Source organism: Ursus arctos, unplaced genomic scaffold, assembly GCF_023065955.2.
Source record: "Ursus arctos isolate Adak ecotype North America unplaced genomic scaffold, UrsArc2.0 scaffold_11, whole genome shotgun sequence".
Classification (NCBI taxonomy): Eukaryota; Metazoa; Chordata; class Mammalia; order Carnivora; family Ursidae; genus Ursus; species Ursus arctos.
The window spans coordinates 21316709-21335140 of record NW_026622775.1 but is presented as its reverse complement, the minus strand read 5'-3'; the positions used below and the strand labels follow the sequence as shown (position 1 = coordinate 21335140).

Here is an 18432-nt window from a genome sequence, read left to right as displayed (position 1 = left end):
GACTTTTTTAAAATTGCCGCAGGACAAAATTGTGTACTCGAGCAAACAGCAAGCATTTATTGAGTACTTAGGGCTCCTGAGGACACTCTGATAGGCACCACAGGGGGCAGAAAAGAAATATCTCAGCATGTTTTTGCCTCAAGGAGTAAAAAAGCCTAAGTAAATATCAGAGGAAAAAAACAGGTAGTGAGGGCTGCATACAGACAAGCACTAAGAAGTTCAGAAGGCTCCCTCAACGGCTCTCCCAAGTGGTTTTAACTGCCTGTGCCTGGGCACAGACCCTCAACACCTTTCCCGGAAATAAAAGGAAAGCCCTGCTCTCTGGAGCCCCCAGTCCTCCGTGTCTCTCCTTCCCTCATCCAGTTAACTGTTTCCCTGTGCCAAACATCAGCAGCTCCCACTGTCTGTCCCCCAAGTCCCAATCCCTTAGCTCCTCAAGCCCACCCCTTTGCAATCTTGTCACAGCCTACCATTCCATGTACCCCGAACACCCAACACTCTTCCTATAGCCACCCAATCCACATCCCACTGCCCCATGCCTGTCCCCAAAGCTCCCCAACAGAATGCCATGTTTGAGTTCTTCTGGTTTTCATGTTTCTGGTCCTCCTCCCTGTGTTTCTCATGGCTGTCAGTGTGGCCACCTTTAGCAGCAAGCCCTGCTGTCTAATTTACAGCTTTTACTCTGCTGAAGACTTCAAGACTAGAAAACTAAAAACAATCCTGTTTGCCTAAAAACTATTTCATCCTCCAGGACCTGCCCAAATTTCAATCCTGCGTTTCCCTGGCCCTCCTGTCCCCTGAATTTGTGCCTACAAAACGCGTTTCCACCAAGCTTCGAAAAGACATCTCTATTACCCCCTAATGACTTTCTGTCAGAGCTGGATTTCATATTATGTCTAAGACAGAGTTCCTTGAAAGCAGACCTAATACCCTTCCTATCATGCAGCAGAGCAAGCAGGTTTCTCAAGTTTAATCTGTAACCTAAAACATAAGCTAACAGGCTGGAGCTCAGGCACGGTGCTAGGTACAAAATTTCCTTGTTATCTGAGAGGAGCTCTTCGAGTAGTATGTTAACTTCTCAATACACAGAAGCTGTATGACATTTATTTTGACTGCCTGGAAGCCAACTAACTTCTGGTTCTCAACTGCACTGTGAAAATATGAGGATGCCAGAGAGCAAGGATGAAGGAAGTAGTCATATTAAATACAGTGACGTTAAAAATCAAGTGAAGAGCATGGCCTCTCAACTTACTAAAAACCTATACTTAATATTCTCACATCACACTAGGCAGTCTTCAATCTTCCTCTGTATCAGGTTGGACTAGTTGATAATTAACTGGCTTCGATTAAGTTCCCTCTTCATAAATAGCAAGTCTAAGGGCCATAAATGATGTTTAGGAAAAACAGACACACCAGTGACTCTTGGAACTGGATTATTCGTCCTTGGATAACAAACCGGAAGCCTGAGGAATGCCCGCCTGCAGTCAACCTTACCAGAAAGACTTGGTTACAGACCTGTAGTACCACTCTCAGATGTGATTCTCCAGGCCTTGGCCTTCTGACCTGCCTGATATGCGAAGGGCCTCAGCTATTTAAAACATCACATTAAAAAATCATGTTTTTACACTGACCCAAACCCGGGTAGGCTCCAAGAACAACAAAGCAGGACTTACTGCCATTGTCGTCAGAATCCTCACTGCTGCTGGGAAGGCGACCTCGTTTCATGATCTCCCCGGGAAACAGCAGGCAGCCTGCAAAGCAATGAGACAGCACTTAACCCAAGATGATAATACACAATCATCAAGTTGTGCTTCAGATGGCAGCCCAGGATTTACAGCATACAAAAGCAAACAATCGGCTTTAAGGAGCATTTGAATTGTCAACAGTAAAAAGACCAAAGATACATAATTAGGTGCAATCATTAACAGAACAGATTTCAAAAAGGAGGGGGGGGTGGGGAAGTTTCGTATCAATGGGTCTCCCAAAGGTGCCAGGTTTCTCTCTTGTTCCAGTGACATTATCACTACAACAATTCCAGGAGTCTTTTTAGCGGACTGGTGGCAAGCACTGCAGAAAAAACCCACGGCAATGAGCACAGCGCTTCCTCACCACAGACAGATTCATAGTTTACGCGGGTGTGTATGGGGGATGGGGATGAGGCTGCGCCTGGATGTGTGAATACTGACACTGCACTGGGCATGATTATGCTTCTCAGGCAAATATTGCTAAAATAATCCTAAAAGCCAAATAACCTAGAGTTCTAGTTCTAGGAACAAAATAAATGGGGTATTAGGAAAGCAAGTATCTCCTCCAGCCATCTCCAACCCCTTGGCATTCACAGCTCCAACAGGAAGGGACAAGACATAGTATCTGATCCAGCCCCCTCACCTTTACTCTTGAGGAAACTGAAGCCAAAAAAAGTTTAAGCAGCACCTTGCCCAAGGTCACACTGTATGTGAGAGCTTTGAATTCCAAATCCAATTTCACTGAGCTTCACCCAACTCCTTATAACCTGGTTCAACCTACCCCCTAGCCAGACACCTGGCACACCTTTCTGACTCCATCCAGGTGATAATAGGCCTCCAGAATCACCAGGTAAGAGAAAGACTCTACTTAGGAAAGAGGACACTGGACAGAGATTAAATGCCACTTAATGAACTAATAAAGATGGATTCCCTGGTCATATTCACACAGGCAGCTCTCTAAAGAAATCCAAAAAGCTTTTCCAAACTGAAATTACTGATCACCCTGACATTTTTAGGAACTTGATCTTACTGCAGGGCAATGATTCCCGATGAGAGAGGAAGGCTTTTCAAGTCAGAAGTACCCATTCAGCCCCTCAAGAAAAGTACATCCCAAACTCCCCCTCAAATGGGAATCAGAGCATTAGAATGTGGTGTGTTTCTCACAGCCTGGAGCACAGGAATGGTGTGGATCAAAATGTGGAGAACCACCGTGTTACAACAAGACAGAAATCAGAAACCCAAAGCTCCACTCTAAGTGGACCTATTGAAGAGCAGACCAAAAAAAGCAGAAAACCCATCATACAGTGCAGTCTGTTCCCACCTGCAAAAGAGACCTGTATGATTGACTCAAATGTTCAGGCCCTAATCTACAATTCCAAAACTTTATATTTTCTTTCTGAGACACCAGTTAAGGTTTGTGGGTTTCTGTTCACCAACTGAGATTCTTCAAAACCATTAATAAAAGGATTGACCAAGTTGCAGCCCAGACATGAGTTGTGATCTGGGTCATGGGCTATCTTGTGGGCTAGGGTTTCATACTGTGGGGCAGGGTCACAGTCCTAGAACCCACCCACCCCTTTTCTGCAGAGCCCCATTCACCCATAACTAACACCCAGCAATCTATAACTTGGACTGGGGCAGGCCCATTCCAGTCAGAAGCTTCCACGCCAACAAACACCTGTGGCCAACTCCCTACTTGGAAGGACCGTCTGCCCTGCCTGGTCACCACATACCAAAAACACCAACTACTGATAGCTAAACACTCCTCCAACCTTCCAGGGAGGGCAGCCCTGCTTCCCTTCCCACAGGAGGCACAAGGACGAGAGGGAAAAGCAAAAGACCACCCATTCCTAACAACAGCTTCAGCTCCCCAACGCCTATTACACCAAAGAGCTTTAAAAAAGGAGGGAGGGAGGGAGGGAGGGAGGGAAGGAAGGAAGGAAGGAAGGAAGGAAGGAAGGAAAGAAGGGAGGACTACCTAAGAGAAATTCCTTAAAAGTAAGGGTGTGATGTGACACAAGAGGGATGAAGCTCCCACCTCAGGAACGGGTGTGAGAACTGAGGAGGAGAAAGAGGCTAAGGAAGCCCAGGAAACACTCCCCAAGCTAGAAACAAGAAAACCAGTGCTGATCGCTTCTCCATTGCTTAGGACAACTTAAATTTAGCCTGAAGAACTTAGCATCTTTTTCACTCAAAAATCTTCCTCCTAGCCTTCAAACACAACTGCCAGAGAAAACACCCAGTTCAACAGTCACTAAATGAAAAATGCAAGCATTGGCCAAAATAGAATGACGCTCCTAAACGCACATAAACACTCTCTCAAGGAAAATTATGCAGGTAAAAAAAGAATAAATTCCATTTCCTAACGAATTCCATTTTCATCCACCCTGAAAGATGTTGAGAAATGAAGGTTGAGAATGCTATATTGTACTTCTCCAGGGAATCTAATAATGGGGGGTGATAATGGGGGTTAGGGCACAGCGGGAGTTCCTCCTCTGTTGCTCTAATATACTTAAACCTTGACATCAGGCTGATTTGTCTCACCTGGGGTTACTTGCTATATCAAGAAATCAAAGTACATGTTAGTATCTTTAAGATACACAATACAGTGGTTGTATGCTTCAAGCATCTGTCCAATAAAAGCCAGTGTGGGAAAGAAAACAGAGGGCCCTCTTCATCATTATCTTCGCTGACTCTTTTAGGGCATGGCTGCTTATTATCTAGACAACAGTGGAGTAAGTAACAATTAATTAAAACTCACAACACTCCAGAGAAAGCACAAGAAGATGTAATAGCGTATAATGCATCCCACGAACACGTGAATACCGAATCTACTAGAGGGCGCTGGAGAAAAACTATTCCTGACCTCGTGGAACTCCTGGTCTGGTTGAGGAGCGAGGCAAGTAAACAGAAATTCAGAAATGGTTAGTGCTTGACAGTGGTAGGCACAAGGCTCTGTAGGAACAGAGAGTGATGGGGTCAGGGAAAAATTCCCTGAGCAGAGTCCTAAAAAATAAAGGGGAGGTAGCTGAAGTGGAAGCATGACATTTTAGGCGAAGCACTGTAATATCTGACAACATACATGTAACCTACCATATTCTGTACAGCATCTTCACACCCAGAATCTATTTGCTCATTTTTTTACTAATATACATCCCTTTTTACCTTTGACCCAATTGCCAACCCTTACTGATTCATAATGTAGGACTCTTTCAAGTTCCCCTAACATTGCCTCACAGATTTGTCTTCAAACACCTGTATCTGGATAGCTTTAAGCACCTCCCTTCCATTCTCTGTGCCTATAATTTCTTACCCCTTCTGATTACAAGAAATTAATCCTCTCTAATAGACCACATCAAGTCATTCCCTATACAAATCTCTCCCTCTGTTGTACACTTACAAAATGGGTGCAGCCAGAAACTCAGACGTCTTCTGACACCTCGCCCCCTCAGCGAGGCTTGCCTCTGCTGGGCCAGGCCTCTTTCCGTTCTCAGCCTCTGCTAATGGTGGCTTCTTTGCCCTTTTCTCCCTACCCCCAATCCCACCTCTTCTCAGGGCTTCACACAAAGCCACTAAGCACGGTCCCCCATTCCAATTAAAAGCACTTACATTCTGTACTACTCATTCCATCTCTCTTCATTTAGAACTTTTTCACCCTTTTATTTTCTTTAATAATCAATTCTTGCTTTGTATCATCACTTAAATGTTCCACAGATGTGTGTCTCTAGAAATTTATAGAGTTCTTCAGAACAGAGATCCTCTTTAATTAAATATGAAAATAAGACATCATGGAGAGGGTCCTGAGCAAAATAGCCTCTAGGACAAGCTCTAATAAGACACACCCAGAGTGCTCTGGGTTGTCCTCACCCAGACATTCTGCCTGGTTTCATCAAAACTGACTTAAAGTGATGCGATTTACAGGAGCCTGGAGTGTCCATTTGCCACGAGAAGCAGAACAGGTAGGCAGATAAAAATACTAATTATTAGGCATTTGGACTTTGTCCAAAGAGAGGAAGACTACCCAGGAAGCCTGATTATAATAAGAACATTGCCCGGAAAGTCCATGTAAGAGGGGTCATTGGCCAAAGAGACCCCAGATGGAGACGTCAAGTGACAATTCTTTGGCACCTCCGCTGCAGGGAGGGGCGTGCCAAGACAACCAGGCACGTGTGGTGACTGCTCAGGGTACCGCCTCCTCGGGAAGCGCAGGCACTATTTATATGACCATCCTTGTGGACATTACATGCAAATCCCTTTCCCTCAATCTTCTCTTCACACAGGTTAAAACTAGTGGATTAACTAATATATTAATTCGATTAAATTTGTACTGAGTTGGATACCTGAAATATGGTGAACAAGATATAGAATGGCCCAAGGGAATATACAGTAAGCAAATAAGTAGACAGGGAGCTTCACTGTGAGAACTGCTATCAAGGTTACAGGATTACCATTCATAGATTATGGTGGGGCACAGGATACATAAATGAGATAGCAAGGTACCTCAAAACCTTAAAATGTAGCTTTCCTCAAGACTGAAATTGGGGGAAAAAACATCAGCATGCCCAAAGTTAAGAGCAGCCATGAGCTGAAGGAATCCATCCCCAAGGTGGCCCAGGAATTTACCAAAGAGTGAACCAGTTCAGTGAGCTGGGTGTGGTCCCAGGGAGGCATGACTGGTATGTGATTCTGAGGAAGAAAGAATGAGAAATGACCTCAGGGATAAGGAGCGAACGGGTTTTACAAAAGAGCAACATGATTAAGAATTTGAGGATGTTTATTCAATGCTATTCCTGGGAAAGATCTGAGGAAAACAAACTATCCAGTTACTAGAATTACTCTCTGTGGCATAGCAGGGACCATTTATCAGGCCATAAACTCTACAGTTATAAAAAGATTACACCCTAGTGATTTTAATTATCTTATGGCTCATGTAGAAAGTCTGGTTTCTTCCTCAAAGTATCTATTTTATCCATTGTTTCACTCTTATTTCACTCTCAAGAAGTTCTAGAAGGCACTCAATTAAACACCGCTACTTCTCTATGTTATCACCTAATGCAATGCTATGTATTAAAATAAACTACTGGATGAATGACTGAGTTCTCATACACAAAGTGTATCTTATGCTCACTCGGCTTTATAGAATTTTGAGATGCTTTCACTTTAATATTTAATTGACCTCTAACTGGAGTTACTTCTGTTATATTATTTTTTTTTTAGATTTTATTTATTTATTTGACAGAGATAGAGGCAGCCAGCGAGAGAGAGCCAGCGAGAGAGGGAACACAAGCAGGGGGAGTGGGAGAGGAAGAAGCAGGCTCATAGCGGAGGAGCCTGATGTGGGGCTCGATCCCAGAACGCTGGGATCACGCCCTGAGCCGAAGGCAGACGCTTAACGACTGAGCCACCCAGGCGCCCCTACTTCTGTTGTATTATTTTTAAAGATTTATTTATTTGAGAGAGAGAGAATAGCACAAGCAAGAGGGGCAGAGGGAGAGGGAAGGAGAATCTCAAGCAGACTCCCCACTGAGCACAGAGTCTGCCACAGGGTTGATCTCAAGACCCTGAGACCACGACCTGAGTGGAAACCAAGAGTTAGACTCTCAACCAACTACGCCCACGAGGAGCCCCCTGTCACATTATCTTCAAATTTACTGGTGTCCTTCCATTTTCTGTCAAAGTTAATCTAATACCTAAATTTACTATATTTAAAAATATATTTAGAAAATGTGTAATATAAAAAGGTATATAAAGGAGAATATTTTCAGACACTAACTCATCTTTAATAAAAAGCATTTTATAATGAGCTACTTCCTTTCTGTTTGCTAAGTTCATACAGTTTGGATATTATTTTTAAACATGTAACAGATACGTTGATTCCTAAGTTATTGAATACCCCCCATAGAAAAAAACTTACATTTTCTTAAAATATCACCTTCTTATCTTCCATGGCATACACAATACCCACTGTAACAAAGTATCCAAATATAATAATGATCTGTACTTCATAGTAATTTTCTGTTCCTCAAATGAATGTGAAAGAAATCCAGCTGATTTCTTACCTGTTTTTAAAGACAACATTAATTGCTCAGAATTTTTCACATTGGCAACATTATCTAATTCATATGCTCACTGAGAGTCTAAAAATACTACTGTGACTATAACTCAAATCCAGCTTCCTCACTTTAAGCAAAGGGTTATATCTGGTAAAAAAAAAAAAAAAAAGTCACATATTTGATGTAACTGACAAACGGCTTAGATCTTAAGTGTTAAAGCTTTAACCTTGTCCAAATATTTCAAACCCCCCAAAATCAGAACTTTTAAAAATGTCCTTTATAATGTCATACATCAAAATCTGTTTAAAAAATGCTGCCCAAGCTACTATAGAGCCTTTGTGAAAATGTCACACTTGAAAATACTCAGTGGAAATTTCAGCAGTAAATAACCACCTCTCCCAAAAAAGACCGTAACTGACCAGATTATTTATTTGTACAAACATTACTAATAAAGCTCAAGTGCTATAATGCATTAGTTCACTGTAAATTCTTCATAAATTATTTGTAAACTCGGCCTTTAAAAGTCAATGAAAACATAAATTTGAATGGTTCTAAATGAATCACAAGCAGCTCCCATTTGCCAATTTATAAATAATCCAGTCCCTGCTTATGAGCTCTAAAAACACTCAAACCCCTCACAGGTATCTGTAATCACTGACTCAGCAACTGAAGAGCAGCTATGACAAAACATTGCAATCATTTGTATTTAGAATTTATTTAACTTCCCTTGACGTGGGAATAAAGGAATTCGCACCCAAACAATAAAGGCAGTCGGGTCACCTGGGCCTCCAGTCTTGAGCTTCTATCCCTACTTCCATCTACTCAGAAGTCTCTTCTGTTAGATCTGTATGCTCAGATATGGAGACGCCAAAGACATATTCAGAAACACAAGCAAACTGCAAGGGGGGAAAAAACCCTGAAATATAGGTCCATTTACATATAAAAAGGACAAAGGAAGAGAATATATACATACACCAATTGCTTGCATATTCATGGAAATTTTCTGGAAGAATATAAAGGATATTAATAATGCCGTTTATTTCTCAGAAATGTGACCGAAGTATTCAGATAGAACGAGATGAGAACTTTTACTTCTCTGTCTCACCTTTTATAAGACTTTAATTGCTTAACCATTATACTGTCCTACATATCCAACACTTTTCTTCGCTGCTCCTCACTCACCATATATATACTAGATCCTGGGAGCACAACTTCTGAGTCCCATGTGAAGCATCAGTCCAAAATCAGCAGCCAGCAATGAACTATACTGCACCCCTTCTTAAGATGAGGTACAAGAGGCTTATGCCTGCCTTCTAAAGAATGTTTGATGGAATAGTACAGAAAAGAAAAAAGCAGAAAAGGTAACAGGATAATACCATAAAACGCTATTATCACCCACTCATTATTTACTCAAAAGCAAAAGTTTTCAAAATACATAAGAACAGCCATTACCAGTAGCAGGTCACTAAAAATATATGCAATGAGAACAGGAAAAACTAACCTAGACAGGAAAACTAGGGTTTAAACTACCTTTAAAGAATAAACATTCCACTTCCTAACCATTGCAAGAGTAGTACTATTTTGGAAAATAAATAAAAATTAAAAAGGCTACATTCCAGAGACGGCTACCAAATAGGCCATTTCCTCCACCCATGGCAGGCATGGTTAATAAATTAGGTCATTCTTTTCCACAAGCCCAGACATGACTTCAGAATCCTTCTTAACACAGTGCTACCACTCAAGTCAGAATTTATGAGATAAAGCCTATTTGCCCCATATGTCCTACCCCTCTTCACACTTTTTTTTGACAATTTACCAGAGAAAACTAAAAGTTTTTTTTTTCCCTAAAATACTTACTGAAATCAAAGTTGTGTACCAGCCTGTCTCTGAACCGAATTCTACTTTGTATAACATACAAACACACACAATCAGGTCAAAGTCTAAACGTCCACTGAAGGGTAACACTTTAGAAAAACCAAATGTTAACAGGAGATATTTCTGCATGAACAGAGGTAAGGAGTCCACAAACCCTTATTCTGCCCACGGAAGACTAAGTCAATAAATGCAAAGTGTCTACAGGGTAATTTTAAAAGATTTTTAAATGCTTAAACCAGATGCTCTTATACAGGATATACAAAGCAGCTTCTGCAGAAACCAGACTCAACCAGCTAATGACAATCACACTGTGCACAGACTGAAATGCAGCTGTTTGGAGGAACTTTGTTCCTTGATTATAGCCGGTTGTCAGAAACTATCAGTTACCACTAACAATGTTAAGTCACCAAAAATCTTTTAAAGTACTGTTAAAAAGAAAAGAAAAAAAAAAGGCTCCCAATGTTGTATATTAGAAGACCTAGACAGCACACTTAACAAAAACCGCATTTACAGCTGAGTTCCGTATGAAAACAAACATTATCACAATTGTACAAGTCTTGTTATTACGGTCACGGACACATAAAGATGGTCTCAAAACCCAGCAACGAGGTCTGGAAAAGTATTCTGAGTTTAAGGCTAAAAGAGTCTCACTCCAAGGACTGGGTCTACAGGAAATCTTCCCAAAGGAAACCCATAAAATAATGGCTGCAGTGCTAGAAAACATTTTAGAGATAACTTAATCCACTTTTCCTAATTTTAAAGAGGAATACGTTGAATTCAGGAGAAGTTAAGCAGCATGAGCAAAGACCCACCAATCTAGAACAAAGCCAGTCTCCAAACAAAAGACCAGTTCCCGAGGTGAGTAGGCATTCAGTGCCAGCCAACTCCTCCCAGGTGCCCAGACCATGGGCTTCTCCCCTCCTAGACACCTACTGTGATTTAGAGAGATGCTATCTAGATGAAGGCGGCGTACTATATATTATCAGGGAGCAGACAACTAAAATATAATCAATGAAAAACAGTCTGTTAACTTAGAAACTGAAACATGGTTTCCTGGCAAGCTGCTATGAAGACAGTTGTAAATGCCATTCTGCCTGGTGGAGCATACAAAAGGTAGAGCTCCAAGAAGAGTGTGCTGGTAGTTTCCTGAACACTAATCACAGGGGGTCTCAGCAGTAGGCATTAGCTTCTGGTTTTGGTAGGACACACACATTCTGCTTGGAGAGAGGTTATTTCCCTCTGTGGGGAACTCCAGTCTATAATGCATAGTCCCCTACCCGGGGCTTCTTGGTATGGCCCCCTGGAGGGTGTGACTACCTAAGTGTGCTTTCCCAGGTACACAAGGGCTCATGGTATAAATTCTATCCTCAAAAGGGATCTAAGAACCAAAGAATTAAGAACCACAGCCCTCAGACGAGCAAACTCCCTCCCTATTTATCAAACCAACTTCTGATTTCAGCTTATTTCAGGTTCCTACCAGAAAGGTAACTTAGCCCCAGCAGGAATAATCTGGTGACCAGGTAATGGTGAATCTCACTATGTTCATTCATTTACCTTTTGTCCGGTGACCGCTTTCACGTTTACAATAGCAGAGTTAAACAGTTTTATGAGACCATCAGACCCACAAAGCTTAAAATATATACTATCTGGCTCTCTGCAAAGAATGTACTCATCTCTGCTACAAATCAACATACTGGTAGTATGTTTATAAACCAGCATTATGTATGTATAGTGAAATGTGAATTAATGACCAGGTCCTGGGCAAACAAGTGCCTTAAATCTTACAAAGTTAAGGATCAGACACACATTCCTTAAGAAGTTTTTAACTAGAACAGGTTAAACTCAAAAGGGGAGAAGAGGGACAGGGATGCTCTAAGCAAATTAAATAAAAGCCATGTGTGGAAACGTGTGAATTTTTCTCAAACCCCTGAGACACCTACTTGGAGCCAGTGTACACTAAATTATAAAAACTTCTAACAAGCTTAACTTTTAAGCCAATAACCAATAAGAAAAAAGAAAAAAAAAGACTGTTCTAGACAGGCATTTTAACAATACATGGTTAACGGTGATAGAGAAGTATCAGAGAGAAATCATAAAAAGAAATCACCAGAATTTAAACACTAAACTGGAATCCAACAACACATTTAAAAGTATCCCCCAAATCCCTGAAATGGCACACAAATTTCAGTGCAAGTCAATTTTTCTGGGGAAAGATTCTACAGATCTCAGATCTCAAGGGTCCTTAACTTTAAAAAAGTTACAAGCCACCAGTACTCAGCCTCCACATCTTAAATGCATCACTATATTTCAACACTGAAATAACTGATGCTTGTAAAGATGACCATGAGTAATCAAGAAAAAATCTTAAATCATGTTTAGTATACCTGTGTTAAACAAAAGCAAACCATGCAACTCAGCTCGAACTCCAGCAACTTGTTACCGTTGCCAATTCTTGCTCCTTATTCTGGAGTAAGGAGTAAAGAAAAAAACACACTCATTTTATTCTTCCGTTTGGACTCTTACCACTGAAATCGTCATTTAAAATCAGTGCTAAGAAACGGTCTTAGGGGGATGCCTGGGTGGCTCAGTTGGTTAAGCATCTGCCTTCAGCTCTGGTCATGATCCCAGCGTCCTGGGATCAAGCCCCGCATTGTGCTCCTTGCCCAGCGGGGAGCCTGCTTCTCCCTCTGCCTGCTGCTCCCCCTGCTTGTACACGCACAATGCGCGCGCTCTCTCTCTCTGACAAATAAAGTCTTAAAAAAAAAAAGAAAGAAAGAAACCGTCTTAGAAGCTGTCAGGAGATTTAATAAAATCTCCTGTGCAGACATTAATCAATACTACATATACATATACACTACTGCCAATTGTGAGTGCTTTTAAAACAAGAGAATATTGTGGTTTAATTCCTTCAACAAACAAGCCCAAAAGAACCCAGGGTTTTAAAAATGAACTTACTTCAACTGTCCTCAATCACCTAATTATGTTTTGACTCTACCTGGAGAACCAAAAGCAAAAAGTAAATACTGGACTTGTTTAGAGTAATCAAAAGTTTGATCCTGAACATTTGTTAAGTGCACATCATCTACCACTGGTCTAGAGTTAATACAGAATGGAAATTCCCCCAACAACTAAGCTTCCCATTCCATGTCTGGCAATATTTTGCTTTCAGGTGAGGAAAGACATCCTTAGTAATCATTCAAGACCTAAGCCAGATAAGGCCACAATAACCTGGCTAGAGTCAGGAGCAATATCCTCTTAGACTAGATTTTGTCTAGACTCAGGACACTTGACCCTAAGCTAAAATTGCAGACAAGATGCCACTTCCACTCAAAGGTAAAGGCCCTCTAAGTCCACCCTTGCATAAGGAATGCATCACAGTCCACCAAGCAAAAACACCAAAACATACACCACTCATAATCACAGACCAATACTTTTATATTAAGTACGCCAGGCAAATGACAATAAACTCTCAAGTAAGTCTCAAACTTTCTGAAATATCGTATACTATAAGTAACATATTAACTGTCCAAATTTTAAATAATGAATCACATAAGCTGCTACAAGATCTTGAAAACAGAGAAAACAGACTGAGAAGTAAAACTTTCAAGGAAATAACTTCTTGTCTCAGGAATTAAAACACTTTTCCAATTAAGGTTCCTACCAGGCTTCTGATACTAAGAAACTAACAACTCCAAGCAAAGCCACTCTTTATTGAAAAATTTAAAAAAAATTAAAACGTATTGTTGAATGTGATACCAATGTTTTAACTTACAGGGAGGGGAGGAAAGAAGTTTAACACTGGTATAACAGAACAACTGAGCCAAACTTTTTGATGCCAACCCAAATAAAAAGCAAAATGTACTGGCCAAGATGTCTGTTTTACTACCTTGTGGGAAAACTGGGTTTACAATGCATATTCTGACAGACTGTTAACTGTAATGGCACAATGGGTGTCGCACAATACTAAAGAAGGGAAGAGCTTCACTAACAGGAAGTAAGCAAACTGAGATTCATATGCCTCTCTTACTCCTGACAAATCCTAGATACAGGACAGGATCAGTTTGAGATTTTGATGTTTGCTGTCCCAACCACCTCAGTACTGAAACAAACAGTTGATAATTCTTTTCCCAACAAGCCTACTGATAAATACATCAGGCAGATTTCTTTAAAGTATTTTTCAAGCAAATAATTTCCAAATCTAAACCCGAATTACAATAAAATGCTATTTTCATTTCCAACTTTTTCAAAATCCAGTCATGATTAATTCCAAAGGCTTGATTCCACAATGTCAGAGGTTCCGTCATAAACTAACTACGGATTAAAATCTACTTATGGGAAAAATAATAACCAGATGCAATAAATGATCTTCAGCTGGACAGTATTAATTTAGACAAAGCTGCTCTGTTATATTTTAGGGCCAGCAGAGGAAATCTGAATATATCCCAGTAATAGATGAGATGAAAATTTACCAAGCTGGCTGACAGGGGAGAGGGGAAAAAAAATCTTTATAGAACTGTATATATAGTATGATCTCATTTTGATTAAAACCTATACACATACACATAGACACTTTATAAAGTGATACAGTGGTGATCTCTGGATAGAAGGAATGCGTTGTTATATTTGCTTCTCTGTATTTTCTAATTTCCAACAATGTACATGTAACACCACCTCTGTAATAATACTTTAAGTCACTAAGGGCTCCTTAAAGTCAAAACTCAGTATTTATTAAGTGCCTAGTATAAGCGATTTACATGGAGATCTGCTTTTATTCGAAGTTCTCCAAGTTTTAGCTAATCATTTTCCCCCAAGCCTCTGAGCTAAGCAACAGTTCCTTTAAAATATAACATTTTCTTAAAATCCTAAGAGTTTTTTCCTTTCATCTCACTCTCAAGCACACTTACCATTTTTCACAGTTTTCTGGTTACAGCTATTCTTTCAACCTTAGTAACTAATATAAGAATAATGCTCATTATAGGCTAAAATCTGTCAAGGGACAAAGGAGGAACTAATAAGATGGACTTTTATTTCCTTTTAAATGAACATATACCTAGCTTTGTCATAGTTAACATTTCTGTAGCAGCCCATCCAACTTTTCTTACTAAAAAGCAGCCTCCGAGCTTAAGATGGAATCAAATTCTACAGCCTATCAGGCAACTCCCTTTATGTCCGGATAGTATAAAAATGAAGGGAGATACGGGGAAACAGAACACTTAGCTGTAAATTTTATTTGTTGTAGACATCGAAAATGCCAATTCAGATACAAATATAAAATACACAAACTTAAGGAAGAAAAGCAAAATACAAATCAGGAAGTCATCTGACTTAAAAGTGACATTAAATGAGACTGAAGTATTTGGAATAAAAGAGCAATAAAATTCTGGGTTGCAGATCTTTGTTATTTAGTGTCACCTCCAAAACATCCTCTCTCAACTTGTGCTGCCCATTCTACTACAATTATATCTAATGTGTTAAATCTGTTTAAGTATGGTTATATTGAACTCTTCCTTCTCTACCTAGAAGTGATTAAATCTTGGTCAGCTATGATCTGATCAAAATGAAACTTACTGTAGTAATCTCTAACCATTGGTGGACCACTATTAAACCAGCTTTCAGGGACTAGCTCACCAGCTTTGAAATAGCCTTGAGCTACAAATAACTAAAGAGCAAGGCTTTCACAGTGGGTTTCCTGAAACGGAAAAATAGTTCACCTAATAAAAACCTTTGGGAAATAAGCCCCTAAGCATTCCCCATTAATGGAAACCTCAGATTCTCTCCCACTTCCCTAAAAATGTGGCTGTCGTGTCATTCAACTGCAGCTATCATTTCACGAAAAGAATATTTAAATTCCCTCTTGGACGGACTACACCGCGGACGACAGACCCTCGCCCCCGCCGAGGCGAGGTGGGGCGCCGGTCTCCTCGTTACTAGAAAGCCAGCCACAGCAGCTTTTAAACGGTCTCCGGGTGACGACGCATTCCTAACGGGTTTCGAAGGCACGTTTAAATCGCCCGCTTTTTTGTTTGCTCGCTGCATTCACCGGGCGCCGGGCTGCAGCCGCCCCCGCGCGCCCGGGAGGGGGAGCCCAGGGTCGGGAAGCCCGGGGCCGGGTGGGTAGGGGGAGGGGTTGGAGTGGGGGAGAAGCGGGGCGAGAGGCGGGGTGCAGAATCCTGGGTCGCGGAACCTGTGAGGGAGGGAGGAGTGCGGGGTGGGCTGTGGGGGAGAAAGCAGGAGAGGGGGAAATCCCGGGGTGGCGAGGAGCCGGGCCACCGCCCCGCACCAGAGAACGCTTCGCACGGCTCCCGCCTCCCGCCAGGGTGTGCGCAGGGCCGCGGCTTCGCGCGGCGCCGCCCCCTCCCTCCCTGCCTGCCTCTCCTCCCTCTCCTCCTCCTCCTCTTCCCGAGGCGACAGAAACAACAGCGCGGAAGGAGGGGAAAGTAACTCCCGGCACCTCCGCCGGAATTAGCCCCGGTGCAATGATGACACCTTCTCGTGGCGCAACCAAGCCCCGCTCCCTCCGCAACTGCGTCCCCGCCGCCGCCCTCTCCATTTGAAAGTGGCCACCCCCCGCCGCCGCCGCCGCCGCCGCTCCTCCCGCCCCGCCGCCGCCAGCTGCACCAATCCGCTCGGCCCCAGTTGCAAATCAAACGCTCCCTCGCGTCCAGAAGCCACTTGCGCCGCTGGAAACGGCCGCGCCGTTCCCCTCCCCGAGTCCCTCCCGGGCGGCACCTTTGAGCTGGGGCGGGCGCGCCGGCTAGAAACGGCTGTGAGATGGGAGAGGCGGCGGCGACGGCGAGCAGCCCCGAGCGGGCTCGGCTCCCGCTCCCGCTCCCGCCCCCAGACAGTTCTGGAAACTGTGTATCACCTCTGTCACAGGAAGCCATCCGGCGAGGAAGGCGGCGCGGAACCAACAAACAAACGCCTGCGGCCGCCCGCCGGAATCGGCGCGGGGACGGCGACTGGCTTCGGGCCGTTCCCTAGGCGGGGGCGCGGCGGACGCCCCCGCGCCGCAGGCTTTGTGCGGGGCTCCCGCGGCGCGGGCGCGGCGGGCCGGGCGTCCCCGCCCCCGAAGCCCCCCACCCGGGCCCCGCGGCAGCGCCTCTGGGACCGTTAGGTGACGCTCCGGCCGCGGCCGAGAAAGCAGCGCCTTGGCCGCCGCCCGCCCCCATTTCCACATGGAGCCGCCTCTCCTCCAACGCCAGAGGCGGGCTACAAAAGTTGGCCCCGGGGCCACCCAGCACCTGCCCACGTGCCGCGGAGGCTCGCTCCCTGGTCTCCCCCGTCCCCTTGCCCCCGCCGCCCTCGGCCGCCAGGTCACCTATTACCGGTGGGAGGGGAGAGAGCCTGCTATTTAAACGCCCGCGGAAGTTGAGGCACCCCCACTGGCGGGTGCCGTGCACCTGCCTCCCGCCGCCGCGCTCCGCCACTTTGAGCAGCAGCCGCGTCCTCGGCCCCGCCTCCTGCCCGCAGGCGGGCGGGGGGAGCGGGAAGGAGGTGGAAGGGATCGAATTTCTCCAGCAAATGGGACCGTTCCGACAGGATTCGGTTCCCTGGTCAACATTCCACATTCCATCCTTCTCCTGCATTTGCAAGCCAGCGCCAACAACCCGGAAAGCCTGCTGGCTACCAAACAACAGCCCCCAACTCACAAACACACTCACAGGCACCAGACACGTGCACTGAAGGGCTTTGCAACTTGCAGTCCCGGGGTACACACTGCACGTTCATTTAAGGCAGCGAAGCCCAAGCAACCCCACCCCCACAATTTGCAGATGGTGCCAAAGGTTGCAATTTGCAATCCGTTTTAAGTTCATGGTTAATCGGTACTTTGCTCTACCAATGCAACTCCTTCCTAATTTCACCGATGAAGGGTTTTACACTTTACAGAGTCTCGCTTTAAGTAAAAGGTCTGATTATTGGAAACCCAATTTGGAAGAATCTAATTGCCAAGCTGTCCCTACACCCCCCGCTCACTGCCCTTGAATTGATGCAAAGAATATTTTGGACATGTGGTGACGCGGTGACAAGAGCCAAGGCTGCTGCGGCCACCCTACAGAGATGGACCTACACACACAGACACACACACACCTATGTTTGGACGAATATAGTCGTCGTCCCCCCGCCACCACGGTCACACACACTCTGGATTCATATATGTACGCGGACCTGCGTTCTGCCATTGCCATCTGTCTACCAAGTTGCTACTATGCTTTCCACTTTCATGCAGCCTAATGCGCTTTGGCTTTTTAAAAAATTGTATCAACTAAAGCCAACTAAACTGGGCTTCTGCTCCTAAACGCGTTTAAATGATGATTCACCTGAAAACCGCATGTTCTTCGCAAATCCGAAAGAAGAAAAAGCTTTAAGTCTTCAGCCCCCCCAAAATTGAAAAATAATCATAATAAAACTTACTGATCCAACACAGATCAATTCTCAGGATCCAAAAATCATCTCCTCCTCCTCCTCTGGCCCCCGCCCCAGCAATGCCCAAGTTACTGGTGGGATAGTAACGCTGCGCTCGGCGGCTGCCTGCCCTCCCTCCTCGCTACATATCGAGAACCCAATCTTTTGGCGCCATATTAATGACGTACTATATTATTTCCACTAGGCAGCGACCTTCGGCATTAAATTACTCCCGAGAACTCCCGAGCAAAGCAACAAAACCATCAAATATGGCTGAGCCTCTCGGCTCGTCCTGCAGCCGCCGCCGCCGCCACTGCCGCCGCCGCCGCCGCCGCGGTACCGGGACGCGCACACGG

The 18432-nt window shown here is 43.8% G+C and overlaps 1 protein-coding gene across 10 annotated transcripts in view; it reads right to left on the bottom strand.

The window, feature by feature from the left end:
• Positions 1–18432, bottom strand: part of JADE1 (jade family PHD finger 1) — a 506990-nt gene that overhangs the window by 40621 nt on the left and 447937 nt on the right. For 5 of the 10 annotated variants that reach the window (XM_057310064.1, XM_048212307.2, XM_048212310.2 and 2 more), the window contains one exon: positions 1674–1751. In XM_057310064.1, the coding sequence (XP_057166047.1) occupies positions 1674–1751 (78 nt within the window). Of the gene's footprint in view, positions 1–1673; positions 1752–16402; positions 16510–16538; positions 16662–16991; positions 17966–17991; positions 18407–18432 lie in introns of those variants that run through there. The other 5 variants (XM_048212311.2, XM_026499329.4, XM_057310063.1 and 2 more) reach the window with 5 other exon arrangements.